This window comes from Neomonachus schauinslandi, chromosome 4, assembly GCF_002201575.2.
Source record: "Neomonachus schauinslandi chromosome 4, ASM220157v2, whole genome shotgun sequence".
Classification (NCBI taxonomy): domain Eukaryota; kingdom Metazoa; phylum Chordata; class Mammalia; order Carnivora; family Phocidae; genus Neomonachus; species Neomonachus schauinslandi.
In genome coordinates, this window is record NC_058406.1 from 23,423,888 (window position 1) to 23,444,292 (window position 20,405).

Genomic DNA, 20,405 nt, shown 5'->3' on the forward strand with positions numbered 1-20,405 from the left:
GGGGTTAACAGACTGATTTACTGTTATCTTCACCTTCTTGGAAATCAGGCTTGCATTTATTTTCTATGAACTCACAGGATAAAAAGAGAAAGCCACAGACGTGCTCCGTCTGCCACCAAGATGATTAGAGGGCTGCCAGAGGCCCTGCTCCTCGTTGCCAGAGCAGGAATGGAGTGTAGTCTCAAGTACGGCTCCGCTGAGGGGCGGGAGACATCTGGCAGGGGCCAGCTCGGCCGTGCGCACCACCGGCTCTGCTTAACTTGATTAATGGAGCTCCGAGCTCCCTCTGACCTCCCCTATCAAAAAACAGGGCAAAACCAGGGTCCTGCCAGGGGCCCAGCCCAGGAATGCGTAAGCACACCTCCTCTTAGGCATCACACTTTTCCCAGAGCAGGTGGAAGGTACGGCCTAAGTATGTCATCCACTCTCTGGATGACTCACCAGCCCAGCGCTTGTGGCCATTTCCACAGATGTGTGGTTGCCGCCAGGTGGGATGGGCTGCCCTGCTCCTTCCTCACTCCCGCTGGCCTTGCGATCCAAAGCTGTTTGTGAAGTGTCATGTAGCCAGCCTGGGAGGTGCAGTGTGCAGAATGATGTTGTGAGGGCTGGCTCCCAAGCTCGGAAACAACCGTATCCACAAGGACCAACCCAGGTCCGGGGCTCAGGAGCCCTTGGCTGAGCACAAGGCTGAAACTGTGATTGGTACCATTCTAGAGACAGGTACCATTCTAGAAACAGCCAACAACAGAAGCTTCCCCAGTGGCCTCCATTCTACTCTACTCTGCTGGCTGAATCCAGTCCAACAGTGGGCCCGAGGCCTCCACCCTGGGACGTTCAGATGAACTGGAGAAAATTCAGAGGACCTGGATGCCAAGGTGAGCGATGCTTAGGGAAGAGCTGTGAAAGAACCCGGGATTACCCAGCCCAGGGAAGGGAGGCATCGGGGAAACATGGTGGCAGGTTCCAGGTATCTAGAGGCGTGGCATGCAGAAAGGGGTGATAGATGGAGCTTCTGGGTGGCCCAAGAGAGAAAACCATAGTCCATGGGTGGTTTTCAAGGTGGCAGGATTTGGAATCTCAGCAGGAAGAAGTGTCTGCTAGTCAAAGAGGAAGCCTGCTTCCTGGAAGGGCACTGAGCTGTCACTGGAGGCTGGCGGGCAGAGGCAGGATTCAACAAGAGAGAGGATACTAGCCCTGGGTGGAGGTTGGCCTCAGGACTGGCGCTAGCATTCTAGCATGACAGCAGCCCAGAGGACAAAAGGGCTGAACTGGCTGCACCCGACATACCTGCAGGGCCTCACTGAGCTGCTTTCAACCACCCCCTGCAGGGACCAGAGCTCTCTTATCTTCATCCCCAAGAGCAAAACGATTATCACACGATTGCCCATGATAAGCGCCCCCCTCCCCCAAAACCAGAATGTCTGGTGTCTTGGCTGTAGACATTTGGTGTAGACTGGTTATCACGCTGATCTCAAGATCCAGCTAGCAAGGACAGATGTCTGTGCTTAATAAAAATGGGGGGAAAGTTATGACTTAATAAATGCAGTTTGGAAGATAAAACTAGGGCTTGAGATAATAAAAAGGCCTTGCTATGAAGTCTGGGGTGGTGCCTGTAGCCCAGAGCGCCAGTCCTAAAACGGTCATAAAACACACGAACCTGGCCAGCTCCTACACGTCAGCTCCACCCTGATAAATGGGACCAGCCCCATGCGGGCCATGTCCCCCTAACACGCTTCTTCCTGCACAGTGTGGTGTACAGTGCACGCTTAACTGTTCGTCGAGCGAAGAAGGAACGAGTGGCTGAAAGGACGCGCACACGTGAATCGTGCAGATGAACCAGCAGCTAGGAAGGTGGGATGGGACACAGGGGACTCAGAGTTTTGTCCTTTTATTGAAGCTTACAGTTTCACTGAACTTTTGGCCCCGTAAGAAAAAAAAAACACACACACACAAATAAAAAAAGAGCATTGGCAGTGGGAGGTGGCAACTGTCCCCTGGGGATTAAAGCCAAGCAGAGAATGGCAGGCAAGGGAGGGGTCCAAGCTGCAGACGGGGAGCCTAGCCAAGGATGCCCAGAGAGCAGCCTGTCTGAGCTCCCTGAGCAGGGACGGCACCCAGGCAGCGAGAAGTCAACGCGCGCAGATTTGGGGCATGGGGCTGGTGGAACCCAAGCCACTTGGTCCCGCAGACAAACCTCTCTCATGCTTGCTTAGCTTACACTTTGGAGAAACTGGGTTCACCGGACAAGACGGTATGGGTGAGGGGGCTCAGGTGCTAATGGCAAGAGGCTGATGAACACTCACGGCTGGTGTCAGGGCGCAGAAGGGACAGCCAGAGGCTGGAGCCCAACTGACTGACGTTACTCACTCCACTGCAGTGACTGGCATCTCCTGCTCCTGGCGCAAGGCTGGGCCATTCAAATGCTCAGGGCTCTAGGGACATTCAGCTTCCAGGCCTCTCAGGTCAGGCCACTACCTGTGTGGCTTCAGCCCAGGTCCCCACGATTTGGTGGCGGGGAGACTCCCGGCCTTCTTCGGAAACAGCGCTGTATCAGGCAAGGGAGAATCTTTTTCTAGGAGGGGCAGGAAAAGAGGAGAGGCCCACACGCCTCTCCCGCTCTCAGGAGCCAGGAAAGGTCCCTGGTACACTCCGTTCTCTCCAGAGGGGCTGGCTCAGAGCATCCGAGAAGCTGTCATGGTGACGAAGTCCTCGAAGCTGAGTCGGATGTTGCCCTGCACGGCTGTGTCCTTCTCCCGGAAGGCCTCGGTCAGCACCTGCAGCTGGGTGCACACCTGGATGAAGCGGTCTAGCTGCATGGCGGGATTGGCGGAGCGTGGGCAATAGCGGGAGACCAGGAGCTGGGTGAACTGGGGGCTCAGGTTGTAGCCCATCTGGGACAGAGCTGCGGAGGAGGGCACAGATAACAGACACAAAACCCTGCGGTGAGCACCACCGTCAACCAGCTCTGTGGAGCCCAGCAGTGCAGGGGACTTTGAGAGGACAGAAGGAGGAAGAAGTCCCTAGGGTCTGCCCAAGATGGTGGGAGCCCAAAAGGGGCTCTGTCTGGATGATCCCCTTAGCTGGAAAGCCCCAATCCCTTTCTCCAAATCTCCATTACTCTCTGTGCAATCAGACCCATAGGGTCCCAGAATGTCACGGGGCTAGCCATGCTCATATGTGACTCATCTGCTTTACAGAAGGAAGCCTGAGCCCCCAGGAGCCCCCTGCCCAGGGTGGACATCAGAAGCAGTGTGGCAGAGAGGGAGACATGACAAAGGCCTGCTCTGGAGTCAAGAGAGGCCCTTGGCAAGTTGTTTAACCTTGCTAAGCCTCTGTCCTATCATCTCTAAAATGGGGATAATACTTACCTTGTAGGTTCTAGTAAGGACTAAGAGAGGGGATCCTGTAAAGCACTTGGCACAGTGCCTGACACATAAGCCCTCAGTGTTACTTGTTAAAAATAATAAAATCATCATCACCTCCCCAGGCGAGGCTATTGCTGGGCGGTTCCAAGGTCACCGCCTATGTGCTACCCTGTCCCCCCACCTGGGAGGCTTCCTTTCTTCCTCTCCGTGTATTTACCAGCCCAGGCTAAAAGTTCCCCTTTTGCTATGTGGCCCTTAGGCAAGTTGCCTAAACTCAGCCTTGGTTTTCTCATCTGCAAAAGGGCAATAATAAGAGATCCCTCAGGCAAGAGTGGGGAGGAACAGACACTAGCTCTCGCACGGGAGAGTGAGTGATGTAACACAGAAGTGCTTATTCCAGTGCCTGGCCCACAGCAAGCAGTCAATAAATACACATTTTGCTGTGACAGCATCACCCTTACCAATACCCATGATAGGACCAGGCAAAAGAGGAGGTGATCAGTACAGTCATGCAGGTCATGTCCTTTCCCTTCAACCAGGGCGCAGATACGGTGAGCTCACCCCCACCACAGAGCTCCTCAGTCTTACTGAAATCCATGGCCGGGGCAAGAGGCCGGGTTCTCTGGGGAGCCCTTTCTCCCTCCCAGGTGGCAAAACTCCCTGTCAAATGCTTATCACCCCAATAACCACCCATCTTCTAAAGTCAGAATCGGAACCGGACCTGGAGCTATGGCCTCAGGTCATCTTGAGCCGACTGTCACTTTTAGCATGGTCTGGGTCCCAGAGTTGGGAAGGAAACTGCCTTCTAGCAGAGATGGCAACAGAAACCACCTTTCTGAGTCCCTGTACAGGGCTCTTTCCATTCAGCATGCTAGAAACCAGAGAGGAAAGAGCCACACAAGCCACATGTCTTGGTCTCGGGGTGCCCTGGGCTACTGAGCTCCCACCCCCGAGGCTCCGGCTGGCTGGGTCTACCTCATCCAGCACAGCCACGAGTGCCGTCCTGAGGGGGTTGTCCAGCCCTCATCCCGGAACCAGGTGTTCCCTTGCCCTGGATCTTGGCTCAGTGCCCCAGCCAGGTCACAGACGGGACGGAGAGTGGGCCTGTGCTGGTGCTGAGAGCAGCATTTTACAGTGCACATGGGCATTTGGCAGTCAGAAGCTAGAGAACACCGGCTTCCCCGTCATAGGGAATAAAGAGAAAAGTGGGGCTGGGCCTGTGCACTGAGCCTCTCCCATGGCCCTCACCTTGCTGCAGCTCCGTGGAGCTGATGGAGCCGGAGCGGTCCCGGTCATACTGCTGGAAGAGGTTCTTCCACTGCTGGATGAACTTCCACAGGGCTGAGAAACCATAGACGTCGATGCGGCCTGACTTCGTCTTGTCAAACATGTCTTGGGTGGGGAGGGAAGAAAAGCTTCAAGACTGAGGGCCAAGGGTCCTCGGGTAGCACCCGGGCCGGAGTACAAGACTCCACAGAACCACAGGCCTGAGGCCCAGATGCCTGCACCTGAGACATACTCTCATCGAGTGTGGACCAGCCCCCGCCCCTGGCCACCCTCAGCCCTGGCCCTTCCAGAACCGCATTCTCTCTGCACACCCGGCAGCTGACCCCACTCTGTGCCATCTGCTACGGGTGCAGGGAGTCCCATTCTGCAGAACGGAAAACCGCAGAAACTGTGACTCAGCAGGGTCTGCAACTTGAGAAAAGATCTAGGGGAAAGAGCTCTCAGTCTAGAGGATCTCACCTTGAACCCAACTTCCTGCCTGAAATCCTCCCTGGCTGAAAGATCTCTCCTCCGAATGGTTGCGCACCCGCTGTCAGGCGTCAGGTGGCTCTGCCCCACCTCGAGCCCACAGCCCACGGGGAAGGGCTAGAACTCACTTATCATCATGAGGCATGTCTCGTCATTGAAAGAGGACCAGTTGGAGTTGACCAGAGCCTGCTTCAGCTCCTTGATGGAGATGTAGCCACTGTGATCGGCATCCACTGACTGGAACCAGGAGTAAGCCTCAGGATCCACATTGGGAGGAACGCCACCTGCGGGAAGGGGTGCAAACCAGAGGAGTCAGAGGCCGGTCTCAAAGCCAGTCCAAAGACATGCTGGGGAGGGCCAGCCTCGGTGCCTCCTTGGGGACAGGTTTTCCTTACCCACAAAGCCTCACAAGTCCACCTACCCCGTCTTCCAGCAAGCCAACAGCCTTACTCTGATGGAAGACTCAGAGCAGAGTCTCTGAGCGTAGACTCAACGAGTATCTATAGCTGGCTTCTACTCCGTGAATCTGGGCTTTTCCTACAATGTTCAGTCAGTTCTCTCTTTGATCTTAAGTTTCTAGGGAACGGGGACTTTCCAGCTGACTACGAATGCTCTGAAAAGAAGGATTCTCTCTTCCTCACAGCCTGGGAATCCAAAAATGTTTGCTGAGCAGTTCACACACACAGCCCAGAAACAGGTATTTTGAGAGTCACAGCAGCAGGGGGCTCTCTGGCGTGGGAACCAGGTCTGACCTGTCTGACTTCTCCGTCACAGCGGCAGTAGACATATTCTACCAGGAGCCACCAGAGTGAACATGGCCACGGAACTCCACCTCTTCTCGTTCCCCATCAGCTCCAACGCAGGGGAGACATCTCTGACACCTCCTCACCCCCACACACCCAGAGAGCTGCCCAGTTCTGTGCCTCCTCCCCGTTCCTATGCACCTGCCCTGGTTCAGACTCCTCTCACGTGGATTGCTGTAACAAACCAAAAGGCCTAACCAAATCATCCTTACAGCTACTCTCTGCCACTCTTCACTTGCTACCGAGTAATCTCTAAAATCCAGCTCAGTTCTAACTCCTTTCCCCACCCCCCCGCCTCAACTCAAAACTCTTTCAAGGTTCCACTGCCTACAAAATTGTCCAGCATCCTTAATCCAGCATTCCAGGTCCCCCCGCAACGTGGTCCACTCTTGCCTACCTCTCCCACTCTGTCCCCCTCACAGCTCTGTTCCAGCCCAGATGAAGTATTTGACTCGCTTAGCCATTCCTGTTTATTCCCACCAGAGGCCTTACTCACTGTTCCCTACCATGGACCCCTTCTCCCTCACCTCTCTGCATCATTTCCTGTCCTCCTGCAAAACCCAAATAAAATGCCGTTCCTTCCACAGAGCCTTCCCTACTCCTCCATCTCTGGACAGGCTTCCTTCCCCTCTCCTTTGCACTCCTTCTCTCTTATGGCCTTGATCTCCTCTGTACATGTTTTCTTCTACCCCCTTCCAGGTTAGAGTTGGAGCAAGCTGTGGGCAAGCTCCCCACCTAACTCCTTTCTGAGTCCCCAAGGGCTAGCACGGGGCCAGACCCAGACAGGAAAGGTGCTCCATTCATGCCAGAGCTGGCCTCGTGGTTCTAGTCCCAGCTCCCCCATTTGCGGCCTTGGTTTATTTAAATTCTCTATTTCAGTTTTCTTATCTGTAAAGTGAGGACAGGAGCATCTACTTCACAAGGTTACTATGAAGATGTAACACATGAAAAGCCTGAAGCATCTGGTACAATCTAAGTACTATCTATCTGCTGATTATCGGTACTGTTGTTGTGGTTCAAATAGCTTTGGGTGTCTGTCAGAAGGTGGAGGAAAAGATCATTCACTTGGAAAGACATGCAGAGTGAAGGGGTGGGAGATGAAAGTGGAGAAGCACACAGGCCTGTCTTAGCAAAAAGCCAGACTTACGCAGTACTGGAAAGCCCACTGGGTGAACTGGCCACCAAATGGGCTCCTTCCCCCCAGGCAGACATCAGAGGCAGCCATGGGCCCTGGTGGAGCACAGAAGCCACCACCTAGTCCCCAAGGTGAGGCCCGAAGAAAAAGGTCTGCTTGACTGAGGGCGTAGGCTGACCTCCATGGATGGGAAACCCAGGCAGGTCCCACAGCCCCTTCCTGAAACAGCAGCTGGGCCACAGGGAGTGAGGGCCATGGCCCCGGGCGAGAGTGTCTCTGGGACACATGGTCTAGGCGGTTTGCACGAAAGAGCCCAGGCTATGGAAGCAAGCAGCTCTGATCCTCACCAGCTTGTGTGACTTCGGACAAACGACTGGGTTTTCTGAGTACTGATGGCCCCATTCCAAAAAAGGACCTACTTCCCAGGGCTGTGTGATGAGTAACTGAGGTCACAGCAAAATAAAGCTTTGGCAAAGGGCCTGACAACGTGTGTGGGCACATCTTCCCAGAGGAAGGACTGTCTGGAAGGAGGAGAAAAGAGTTGCGAAGCGAAGAAGGAAAGCAGGCGGCAGGGGCAGAGGGTGTTCAGAGAACTCCAGCAGGACTCAGGTGGACGGCAGCGAGGGTCCACGGCAGGCGTGGAGGCCAGAAAGGCCCGTTGGGTCTCGAGCCCCTGTAGGATCTTTCCTGAGGGCAGTGGAGCACCTTCGATGGGCTAATCTGTCTTGCAGAGCAGTGGTGCTCACACCTTAGATCCTGGATTCATCCAGTGGGGCTGAGGTGGGGCCTCCCAGGTGACTCCCCTGCAGCTGAGCTCCAGGGAGGCATGAGCTGCGCTGGAGAAGAGGAATGGAGGCCACATGAAAGGAAGCTGCAGAAGATGGGGAGCAGCTAAGAGTCGGAGGCACATCTCTCCTCTCTCTGCAGCCCCAGACATGATCTCTGGCCTCTGGCCCTAAAGGGACATGCCTCACAGAGAGGGGCTCCTTTACCTGCAGTGACCTCACGTGGGCTCACAGGCGAGAGTTTAGAAGGCTGAGGAACTCCACCATGAAGCTGCTGAGCTAAAAGCAAACAGCCAGGAGCTTGGGGCTCTGACAAGATAAATGCCGCTGATTCAGTGTTTGGAACCCCCAAGGTGTGAGCTCTCCGTCAGGGCCATCTGCCTGGGAATGTGTGCTAAGATGCGGCAGCTTCCCCGCGGGGCCATTCCCGGGAGGCCCTGCAGGTGCACCAGAGTGGTTCCAGGCTGCGTGCTGCTGGGTTTGTCTCCTGGGAAAAAGCATTCTGTGAAGAGGCCGACTGAGTGAGTCCTGGAGTTAACAGCGATCTAGGCACTCACCTTCCCTACCCCCGTCTGAGGTCACTCGGTCATTTGCAGGGAGCCTGAAGCCCCCCGCCAGGATTCTCCACGCTCTCCTCCCCTACCTTGTCCAGCATCTCTGCTCTTTACCCTCCCTGCATCCCATCATTCTCCTACCTGCCTCAGTATCTCTCAGGGGTGAGGCCCTTGCCACAAACGCTATCACATTCATGCGGAATACCTCTTTGCTGAGAACGTCCCAGAATGAGTCCTCTCATAGAATATTGCGTATTAAGCCCTTCCCACTGTACCCAGCGTTTACCTGCACCTTCTCATCAAATACTTATTAATAATCTTGTCGGGTAGTGGCATTCACCCATTTTATGGAAGTGGACATTTAGGCGCAAAGAGGTGAAGTAATTCAGTCAGGTCAGTAGGTGGCCTGATCTCAAAAGCCCAGGCTTTCAATAACTACACTATCTTGCCTTTCTATATAGAGTGGCCAGTCTCCCTCACGTAGAAACGGGTTCTCGCCACGGCACACTGCTTCTAGTTGTTTGCTAATCCTACCCTCTCCCTCCCCTGTAAGAGCACCGTACATCCTCTCTACTGCCTGGTGGCTTGCAGAGCCCCTGCAGGACAGCAATATCCACTCCCATCCTACTGATGTCAGGCTTAACCAGGGGATGTGGTTTGGCCAATAGAACGTGAGTGGAAGAGATGTAAAGTACTTCAACACAGAAGCTTTTAAGAGGCATTGTGCATTCCTGCTAACCCTCCCGATCTGTCTAGCCACGAGAACAGCCTATCCCAATTAAGGGCTGCTCCTTCCACCTGGATCTGGAAGGAAAAGACGCACGGCACAGAACCTCGGCAGCCAGACCCACAGCTGCTGGCACGTAAGCAACAGAAATAAATGCCGTCGTCGTAAGCCCGAATGAGTCTGGAGTTACTGTTACCATGGCAAAGCTAACTCGCAGACGCGTTCTGCTGATGTAAGCTGCAGCTACAGGCAAGATGCTGGGGGCCAGAGACCAGGCTGCCTGCACACCCACGGGAAGGGCAAGGATGGGCCCTGGGGAATGCAGAACAAAGTCAGAGGCGCCTGGAGTCCAAGAGCCCTACTTACCTGGAGGAGGTCCCTGTCCATAAGGCCCAGGATGCTGGGCACCGTAGGAATTTGGAGGTGGCTGACCATAGGGGCCCCCTGGGGCCGCTCCACCATACTGTCCTCCTGGAGTTCCAGAGGGGAGTCCCCCAGGGCTGGGGTGTCCATAGGGTCCCCCACCAGCTGGTGGTCCATAAGGCCCTCCGGGGGCAGGACCCCCTCCATAACCGCCACCGGGGGGTACCCCACTGCCATACTGCCCTCCACCATGGGGGGGTCCAGGGTAGTAGCTGCCCGGAGGGGCTCCGGGCGCTTGTCCTCCAGCTCCTGGGCAGCCCTGCAAGAAGAGCAAACTATCAGTCATAATGGTAAGGCCAGAAAACAGCCAGTATGGCACTGTACCGTTATAAAGCCCGGCCACTGCCACTCTTTCAACTGATCCTATAGGCAGGGCTGGAATTATGACCTCATTGCTCAGATGGACAACCTGAGCCTTCTAGAGAAGAGAAAACCTACCCAAGATCATACCACCAATGACGTGTGGAGTCAGGGCTGGAATCCTGCCCTCCTGGCTCCCCTCTCCATCACACTAACGGCTTGGGATCATGTGTGGTTTGCCACTTTCTCCCTAGCCCCCAGTGCTGAATGCATGCTCAGTAAATAATTATTGAATGAATGAGGAGGCAAATGAGCCAAAATCCCAACCCCTCACCCTGTGCTACGTCCATCTCTCTCCATCTCTACCTGGAGGACTCACAGTGCAAATGCGGTCTCCACCCTACAACCCGACATTCTTCAATCACGAATATATCCATAGCATAGGCTCATTTGCAGCATGTCTTCCTCAGCCAAGAATAGCTCGAGATACAAAAGCATGTCCCCTTCTCACTCGTGACTCTGGAGACAGGCAGGGGAGACCCTGCTCCTCAGGCATCAGAGTACAATCAGTAAGAATCAAAAAGACCAGTTTGAGTTCAGGTTCTGCCACTTACTAACTGGACTAATGACTTCCCCTCTCTAAGCCTCAATATCCTTTGTTCTAAAGGGGAATAAAACAGTGCCTACCTCCCAGGTTGGAATGTGAATGAAATGAGACCAGGTGTGTGAAGCGCTTTGACACGGGAGGAAACCCCAATCCAGAAAAATCGCACATAGACTGTGTAGAGGGGCCGGGACCCAGGCCATCTGTCCCTTAGCGCAGACAAGGGGGTGTCCCCTCTCTTGTCCATGTCCCCACACCACTAGCCAAGGATCCCCAAACTCAGTGTTCAGCTGCAACTGCCTACACGGCAGAGCGAGCCCCAACACAGCTGCAGACAGGCTGGGCACAGAGGCACGGGGAGCAGCTGGGCCCAGCTCTGAGGAGGGTGCCATCTAGACATGCTGTAGATAAACCCAGAACGCACACTAGTGGCCTAGCCTCGGAGAGCCTGGACTTGCTCTTTTTATTGTGTTTGATAGCTTCTGAGACACTTGCCCTCAAGGCTGAGGCCGAACTCACACTTCATCTAAAGGAGGTCTGCGGCTCAAGGAAGGGGGGCTTCTTGAGGGGGGCCGGAAGCAGGTCCTTCCACCTTCCCCATTCAGCACGGTGGGAGCTCTGCTGCCCTGGAAGCCTCCAAAGCAGGCAGCAAGACTTCTCTGCGGTGAAGTCATGGGCCACTCTCAATCCGAAACTCTGCACTCACCAGCTGAGTTCTCGCTGTGGGCCCCTGGCTTCATCTCTCTGAGCCTGCTCCTTCACAAGCAAAATATGATAATCTCTCCCTCACTGGGTCGCTCTGCTGAATACAAGACATAAATGCAGCAGAATTTTGTCAGTCTTACTTTTAGCTAAAGACTCTTTTGATAAAATAAAATTTTAAAAACTGATAAAAGAAAGTGGCTTTGGTTGAAGCCCGGTGGGGATTCCAGAGCCCCGACCATGCAGGGCCCCCTCCTTTGTTAGATGCTGAGGGAGCTCTGCAGATGCCACACAGTGACTCAAAAGACAGTCTGAAAACCACTGATATAAGAAAACAAGTTCTTACAACAGTGCCTGGCATAAAGCAAATGATCTATAAATCTTGGCTACTGTTATATTACTCATTGTCAGCAAAGCCCTGGGCCAGGTAAATTCTTGGGGAGGGGGTATATAAAGGTGAGAACTGGTCTGAAGGAGCTCCCAGTTAACTGCAGAGGCACGGAAACGCCCTCCGTAACATCTAACAAAACTGCCAAAGGAACCGGGTGTTTCCAAAGCGGACACACAAGCCGTGAAAGGAAAGAGGGTGAAGTCGAGGGAGTTTCCATGAGAAAGCAGTGTTTGACCTGGGATGAAAAGAATGAAAAAGGGGCGCCTGGGTGGCTCAGTCGGTTAAGCGTCTGCCTTTGGCTCAGGTCATGATCCCAGGGGCCTGGGATCGAGTCCCGCTCAGTGGGGAGCCTGCTTCTCCCTCTCCCTCTGCCTGTTGCTCCCCCTGCTTGTGCTCTCTGTGTGTCAAATAAATAAATAAAATCTTTTAAAAAAGAAAAGAAAAGAAAGGAATGAAAAAGATTCCAAGGGAGTTGGAGCAGTGTGATGGGAGAGATGTGCAGGAGGTGGTCATCTAACCCCTTCAGTTTCCAGATGGGGAAACTTAGAAGAGGGAAAGGGACTTGCTCAAATCCCACGGAGCTGGAGGCAGAGGTGGACCTCTGCCAGGTCCAGACCACCTCCCGCCACACCCGGGCACAGTAACTCCTGCTGCCTGGGCTACAGTGTTCTTTCCTTAAGCAATAGGGCACAGGATGCCGGCGCAGGATGGAAAGAGGGGTGGGGACCCTGCAGAGTCTGGGCACCCAAAGAACAGGCCCGACACCAAGCCAAGAAGTAGCTGCTCCAGAAGCAGCCTGGTGGGCAAAGCCATAAACCCTGGCCTAGGGCACCCGAGGCCCAGGCCTTCCCCCCTGGGAAATGCCCCCCCGACCAACAAAGCAGGTACTGCCAGGCAGGTCTTCTGACCCTCCCACTGCCACATTCCAGGGGCCTGCTGGGTCTGGTGCAGTTTGGCAACTAAACCCTCTCCTCTCTGCCCTGCGTGAGAGCCCTCACCTGCACAGTTCACAGAGCAGTTTAACAAACACACAAATGCTACCAGCAGAATCCTGCCAACAGTCCTCAAACAGAAAAAGGGAAGCTATTAGGAGGCTGCTTTTCAGATGAAGAAATTGAGGTATGCAGCCCGCAATGACTTCATCCAGCAAGCATTTATAGAGTGTACCGTACTAGGCATGGGGCGCAAAACTAAACAGGGCCTGTCCCGGAGGGTCCCATCTGTGATTCGGATACAGTTTGATCGGTGCCATCAGAAAAGCCTACTTAAATGCTATCAAGGAGGCACAAAGAGAAGAATTTATTCCATTTGTTGAATGATGGATGAGCAATCAACTGAAGCAATGCAAGGGGCGCCTGAGTGGCTCAGTCAGTTAAGCGGCTGCCTTCAGCTCAGGTCATGATCCCAGGGTCCTGGGATCGAGTTCTGCATCACGCTCCTTGCTCAGCGGGGAGCCTGCTTCTCCCTCTGCCTGCAGCTCCCCCTGCTTGTGCTCTGACAAATAAATAAAATCTTAAAAAAAAATAACAACAACAACAAATGAAGCAATGCACGAAGTAGGTCAAGGAAAGCTTCCTGGAGGAGGCAAGAGTGATACTGGAGCTGGCCGTGAAGGATGCCTAGGCATTCCCCAAAAGGAAAGCAGGAAAGGATATTCTGGACAGGAGGGAGAAGACAGGCACAGGCCTGTGAGTGAGCACCGAGAGGTGGGGGGATGGCTGGAAAGCAGGGGCGGGGGCAAGGATGCAAGGTGAACTCAGAAAGGCAGGCTCTTTACACTTTCTTTGACCAGGCTCCCTGCCTGCTGCATTTCAGTTAGCGGGTGAGTTACTGGTGTCTTAACGTATTTTCTGTCTGTCTGTGTCTCCTCCACACAACAGTGGGCGCCCCAAGGCCAGACAGTGGGCCTCATTCATCAGGGTACCCGGGGTCCAGCACAGTGCCTGGCACCTGCAAGACTCCATAAATATTTGAACAGATGAATACCGCTCTGAAGAGTTTGGGCTTTATGCCTGAGGAAACAGAGCGCCATAGAAGCGTTTCCAATAGAGGAGGAATGTGATCAGAGCCTTGTTTAGAGAATTAATCAGCAGCGGGGTGGAGCCCAGGAGCTAGGCAGGCAGGGCTTGAACCAGACAGCAGACTTAGACATGGAGAGAACAGGATGGATTCTGAAGCTATTTCAGAGATAGGCTAGACATGACTTGACGACTAATTCGATTAGGGAGGAGGTGGAGGGAGAAGGAAAGGGAAGTGTTTAGAATGACTCAGGTACCCAGCAAGTACAGATGAAGTGCAGCCACCAAATGAGGCAGAACCCGGGCCGGGGACAATGGTTCCCAGGGTCACTGAGTTGTTAGTGAAGGTCTGAACCAGACATGAAAACCAGAGTCTCTGACTCCCTGTTCTTTTATGCTACTCCACGCTGCCAACCCTTTTGAGACTTTTTCCAAGAGCATTTCATGTTGATCAACACGAGAATGTGGAAGGAAAGAAGGAAGGGTTCAGCAACCACAGCTTCTGAAGCATCACAGAAAACTATCCGTAGGTCTTCCCCCGCTCCAAGATTTTATTTTTAAGTAATCTCCACACCCAGTGTGGGTCTCAAACTCAACCCCGTGATCAAGAGTTGTAAGCTCCGCATGCCCCGCTGCCTGAGCCAACCAGGTGCCCCTCCCTAGGTCTTTACTGATGGCACATAAACTACATTTGATATCCTGGGGTGGGGGAGGGGGCGATTAACATTTTCCTGAGGCTCTGCTAGGTGCTTCCAGTTCAGCTGGCTCCCACTGATCCTCAGTCCTGTGAGGGAAGTGCTGTTACCCCCATGTTACTTACAGATGAGAAAATTAAGGTACAGAGTTACTAGTGTGCCTGTGACGACGCAGCTAGAACAGGTGAGTTGGGATTCACAACAGGGCCTCTACTCTACTACCCTCTGCTGTGTTCACTCAACTGTGACTGTCCTCAATATAACTGTCAGACGTGATAGATTTCTACAGTGGACAGGGCTGAAGGGGGAAGGGCTGGATTAGGTGATCTTTCAGAGGCTTCAAGCCCAGAAATCAGGGAAACTCAGAAGAATCTTACTCTTTTTTCACCTCTGCACCTAGACCCAATCTGAGAGGCACAGTACTCTAAGAGATCCCAAAGAGCCTCCAGTCCGACCTCTCAGGAGAGGATGGAATCTCTGCAGCACCATCTTGAATCTGTTTGCATTCCTGCAAGTGATGGGCAGCTCACCTCCTCCTAAATAACCCACTCAGGAAGTTCAGTATCTTCTTTTGGTTCAAGGGTTCATTCTTCTACCCCCAACACCCCCGTGAAGTTCAGAGATATCAAAGGTTGGTCCATGTGGAGTCCTGATGGGGAAGGAAGTAGGCTGCCTTGCAAAGAGGCCTGTGCTCTGAAGCTGTCCCTCAAGTGTCGGCTGGAGGAGGCTAACGCACATTCTAAGGGGTTAAACAATCAAGAAGACAGGAGTGGTTTGGGCATTCACCAGCAGAGCCTCCTAAAATATTTAAAGGCAAGAAACCTGCAGCCAATAAACAGCGGGCCAAGAAATGTCCCAAGACTTCAATTACCATCTGTGTGCTGACACTCCAAAATCCTTCTGTCCAGCTTCATCTCTCCTGAGCTGCTGGCTGACCCACGTATCCAACAACCTCCTGGACCTTCCCTCCAAATCTATTCCTCCCTCTGTGTCCCCATCTCAGTGAATGGTACCTCCCACCCAGTCCCCCAAATCTGAAGCCTTAGTGCCCTCCTGGGCACTTCCTCTTTCCTCCCCTCCATCACCCCAATTAGGCACCAAGTTTTCTCAATTCTACCTCCCAAATGTTTCTCAAATCCATTTTCACCAGGCCCCATTCTCTCTAATCAAGGATACTTCATCAGCTTTGAGACCGGTCTCCCTGCCTCCAGTGTCTCCTGCATTGGTCCATTCTCACAGTGCCCCACGGTACCAAGTCCAAAGCACAAATGAGACAAGACTCTTCTACAACTCCCTCATTAGTCAGGATGAAATCCACACTCCCCCGAAAGGTATACAAAGTCCTTGAGGATCTGGCCCTTGCTTACCTTTCTGGTCTCATTTCTCAGCCCTTTCCCCTTCTTCACTCGGTACTGATCTCCTGAAATTCCTCCAAAATACTGGGCTCTTGTCAGCTGACCTTTGTGCGTGCTATTCCCTCTTTCTTCACTCAGCTAATGCCTACTGGTGATTCAGCTTTTGGCTTCAATGTCACCTCCTTCAAGAAGCCTTCTTCCCCCACACACTTAGTTAGGCATCCCTCCTGTGCTGTCCTAGTACCTTACACTTGCTCCCATTTAGCATTTATCACACTGATTCCACAATTTATCTATTTGTATCACTCCTTCCTTGGAGTATTTACTATATGCCAAACAACACACCAAGCACTTTACATGGATTAGCTCCTTTAATCTTTACAGTAACTCTTGAGGCAGGTGCTCTTATGACCCCATTTTATTTTATTTATTTTTTTAAAGATTTTATTTTTTTGACAGAGAGAGACATAGCGAGAGCAGGAACACAAGCAGGGGGAGTGGGAGGGGGAGAAGCAGGCTTCCCGCCGAGCAGGGAGCCCGATGCGGGACTCGATCCCAGGACTCTGGGATCATGACCTGAGCCGAAGGCAGACGCTTAACGACTGAGCCACCCAGGCGCCCCCTTATGACCCCATTTTAAAGAAGGGGAAACTGAGCCTTGGACTTTGGCAAGAAATTTCTTTGAGGAAATGGCGGAGCAGAGATGTGCAGCCAAATTTCTCAGTCTCAGAGACCAAGCTCTCAATCACTGAAACCCATCAAACTGGCTCCCCCGCCCAGGACCCAAGGGCACTTGGGTTTCACTACTCCAACACCCAGACCATGCTTGAGGACCCTGGGGCTGGTGGCAGTGGAAAATTAAGAGTTTTGACTCCTAACAATTGGTTGGAATCCTGCAGGGCTACGTTCTGGGTAGAGGGGAGGCGGCACTAAGCCTTTGTATGCTTTGAAACAACCAGGTATTTTCTTAGAATACTCTGGACCGGAGCTGCACAGGCGGACAGGGCATGATGGCAGGGATAAAAGTATTTCTTCTATTCTGGATGCATTTCTCTCCGTGCTCCTTTTCAGTATTTCACTCTGAGCAGAAGCCCAGGCCATGTGGCGTAAGAGCAATCAACAGCAGCAAGAACCTCCACCAGGGACGCCTAGGTGGCTCAGTCGTTAGGCATCTGCCTTCGGCTCAGGTCAGGGTCCCAGGGTCCTGGGATCGAGCCCCGCATCAGGCTCCCTGCTCAGCGGGGAGCCTGCTTCTCCCTCTCCCACTCCCCCTGCTTGTGTTCCCTCTCGCTGTCTCTCTGTCAAATAAATAAAATCTTAAAAAAAAAAAAAAGAGACTCCACCAGGCACGGGCACACACTTGGTATCAACAATGTCCCAAGCTCACTGCAAGTTTTAGCAGTTTGTCTTCATTTCAGCCCTATGAAGTATTCCTTTTTAAAGGTGAGGAAACTGAGGCTCAGAGCCCATAGATGGTTTGTCCAAGGGTATGTAACTATTAAGTGCCAGAATTAGGATTCTAGCACAATTGTATCCAACCTGGAAGTGCAGGCTCTTAATTTCTATGTCACTGCCTCTAAGATGCACACAAAATACCTCCAGAAGCTTATTAAAATGTAGATTCCTGGGCCCTTCCTGGGCACAGAATAGGTCTGAGATGGAACCCAAAAGTGTGCACTTTTTTTTTTTTAAGATTTATTTATTTATTTGAGAGAGAGAAGGAGAGAGTGCAACAAGCAGGCACAGAAGGAGAGGGAGAGAGAATCCCAAGCAGACTCTGGGCAGAGCCCAGAGCCCAACACAGGGCTCAATCTCACAACCCTGAGATCATGACCTGAGCCAAAACCAAGTCAGATGCTCAATGGACTGTGCCACTGGCGCCCCCAAAAGTGCTTTTTAAACAAGCTCCTAGGTGATTCTGATACAGACCATCCACTGAGAAACAGTGCACCATGGCAATGTTTTCCCAAACTGTGTTCCTCAAGAATACTAGTGTTACCAAAAAATGACCAGAAATTTTAGAAAAAGGGGGTTGGGGATGGGAGGGAGTTCCCATGGTTAAAAAAGTTTAAGAAATACTGCATATTCTATCCCTCTCTGGCATATTTACAAAGCATATTAACAAATTAAGAATTCTGAGATGCGGGCGCCTGGGTGGCTCAGTTGGTTAAGCGACTGCCTTCGGCTCAGGTCATGATCCTGGAGTCCCTGGATCGAGTCCCGCATCGGGCTCCCTGCTCGGCGGGGAGCCTGCTTCTCCCTCTGACCCTCCCCCCTCTCATGTGCTCTCTCTCTCATTCTCTCTGTCTCAAATAAATGAAATCTTTAAAAAAAAAAAAAAAAGAATTCTGAGATGCTTCATGTTGAACAAACTTATTCAGCTGTGTTTCACAGAGTGTTTCCCAAACTTATCTAACCACAGAATCCTCCTCTATTAGCAATACCTATTAACATTTCATAAGACCCAACAAACGGAATGGAGCTTCAGAAGCCCTGCTAGGTTATACTTCCTCCTAACCTCAGCCCATGCTAGCTTTTTTTTCTACCTCTGCTAAGTATGCAACGAAAGGAGTTCTACATTCCAGCCCTGGCCTCACTCCCTCACTTGCTATATGTGACCTTGGGCAAGCCATTTCACCTCTTTGGGGTCCTTCCTCAGCTATAAACTGGGGATAATAATCTCTACTAGCATGCTAACGGGGCCTTCATCACTGAGATTAAAAAGGTCCAAATACTGTGTACAAAAGCCATACAGAGCTGCACTTCCTCACCATTCTTTTGGCATGTGACTATACTCAGTTGAGTGCTTTCTAATATCCCATGTAATTCTGTTTTCCTACTTTCCCTGCATGGGTTTTATCTCCTAAATTAGCATGATCTTGGAATCTAGAGAAAGATCCAAATACTAAAATACTGTTACACTCTTAGAAGTACCAAATGCTTTACAAGCATGACTTCATTACTACTCATGACAGCTCTCTGAAGTAGACCCTATTATTGGGCCCAATTTTAGAGAGAGGGAAACAGGCTCCAAAGGCTTAATGGCTCATAACTATTTAAGTGATGGAGCCAAGGTGTGAACCTTCTTCTGCCTCCAAGCTGAACTTAACCACTCTACCTTATCTGTCATCCAACAAAGGATTCTGGCCACAGAATCACCATGCTGTGGTGTTCTTGGCTGGATCAAAATGGGCAGGGGAGTGGGGAAGAGGCATCTGCTGACAGCTTCCGGGTTCTGCTGCCTGCCAGGAGACTGCAGGTTAAGTTCTGTGTCTTCTCTGGGTTTCACTTTTCCTATGCGTGAAATGGAGGTGTTAGGCTAAGTAAATAAGGTCATTCGAGGGACCTGCGGAAACCACAGATTCTCCTGATGATTCGCACGCAGTGTATCAGGGGTGTATTTTCATCAGACGCCCCGAACGATGCCGACGAAGCCAGTGCTCTAAATGCTCTGTTGGCGTTGGTGAGCCCGCCGGGAGCCCTCGCGGGAGTCCTGAGAAGGTGTGGGGCCCCAGCACAGCCCAGCCTGATTACGTGGGGTCCAAGGTCCCCAAATCCTCCCGGGCGCGACGTCAGAGGGGGCGCGACGCGACCTCCCAGACCTGTAGTCCTGCGTGACGCGAGACAGGCGCGACCGACCAGCCCTTTCGCCTTCTCTGCCGCGCGAGACCTCGCTGAAGCCAACCTCAGCGTGGGAAGGGCGCGGAGAATGCCAGGAGAAAGTAAAGCGGGGTCCGGGCCTGGACTCGGCGAGGCCCCTACTTGGAATCGCCCGCCCCCGCCAAAAGCACTCACCTGCCCGTACGGGTAGCTGGCCATGGCGACTCGACGTCACACGTTGGCGAGGGGCGGGGCTTCCCGGTCCTAAGCCTGCCCCGCCTGGGCCTGGGTGTGGCCGCTTCTGATTGGATGTTCTCTGCTGTCAATCCTGGGCTCATGGGTCGACGGAACTGACGTTCTAGGGCGGTGGTCGGGTGCTACTGGGAGAGGCCCTAGGTGCTCAGGTTTGGGTGAACGTTTCCGGAAATCCAGTTCGCTTACTGGCGGGGCTGTTCCTCCCTTTCCTGCCCTAGGCCCCAGGGACGCTCAGGCCCGGGTATTTAGTGAGAAGCTTGGGTCGGTTGTTGTAGCGGTGGCCATGTTTTAACCTGGCAAATGGGACGCCTGATAGTGGGTAGTTGCAGTCGTCACTGTAAGTTTCCGCCCGCCGGAGGAGGGCCCAGGCGGTTGCCGTGACAACCAAAACAGAATTAGGCCTCCTGGACAGGATGGAGGCAACGGTGGAAGTACCTCGCTCTAATGTCATGACATCAGTTACTAGCTTTAGAGTGAAATTTGTGGTCTTTGGAGAGGAAAATGCCAAGTCCTCAGAGTGGGAGGAAAATTAAAATCATCTGGGGTCTCTAATAAAACGGGATACTGTGGTCCGGAGAGGCAGTGACTTGCCCTAGTTCACAGTAGGTTGGGGGCAGAGGTGGCCTAGAACTGGTGTCAATGCATGCCCAGTTCTCAGTAGGGAAGTCTTTTTTTTTTTTTTTTTTTTTAAAGATTTTATTTATTTGAGAGAGAGAGAAAGAGAGAGCACATGAGAGGGGGGAGGGTCAGAGGGAGAAGCAGACCCCCTGCCGAGCAGGGAGCCCGATGCGGGACTCGATCCAGGGACTCCAGGATCATGACCTGAGCCGAAGGCAGTCGCTTAACCAACTGAGCCACCCAGGCGCCCCCTCAGTAGGGAAGTCTTGACTAGTCCCCAAAGTAAGTCCAATTCTGGTGACTGAGTGACCACATATAGT

At 52.7% G+C, this 20,405-nt stretch overlaps 1 protein-coding gene across 1 annotated transcript; it reads right to left on the reverse strand.

The window, feature by feature from the left end:
* Positions 1-1,864: 1,864 nt before the first annotated feature.
* Positions 1,865-19,465, reverse strand: PEF1 (penta-EF-hand domain containing 1). Its single transcript, XM_021683641.1, has 5 exons — positions 19,408-19,465; positions 9,491-9,806; positions 5,249-5,404; positions 4,614-4,757; positions 1,865-2,902 (listed from the first exon to the last, which is right to left on the reverse strand). Exons 1-5 carry the CDS (start codon positions 19,429-19,431, stop codon positions 2,673-2,675), a joined length of 870 nt encoding a protein of 289 aa, XP_021539316.1. The 5' UTR covers positions 19,432-19,465; the 3' UTR covers positions 1,865-2,672.
* Positions 19,466-20,405: the final 940 nt, after the last annotated feature.

Excerpts from the sequence above, each read along its gene's own strand:
- PEF1 (XM_021683641.1), bottom strand. The coding sequence starts at position 19,431 with ATGGCCAGCTACCCGTACGGGCAG. Across the intron at positions 4,758-5,248 it reads GACATGCCTCATGATGATAA|ACATGTTTGACAAGACGAAG; the intron begins GTGAGTTCTAGC and ends TCCCCACCCAAG. Across the intron at positions 2,903-4,613 it reads CTCCACGGAGCTGCAGCAAG|CTCTGTCCCAGATGGGCTAC; the intron begins GTGAGGGCCATG and ends CCTCCTCCGCAG.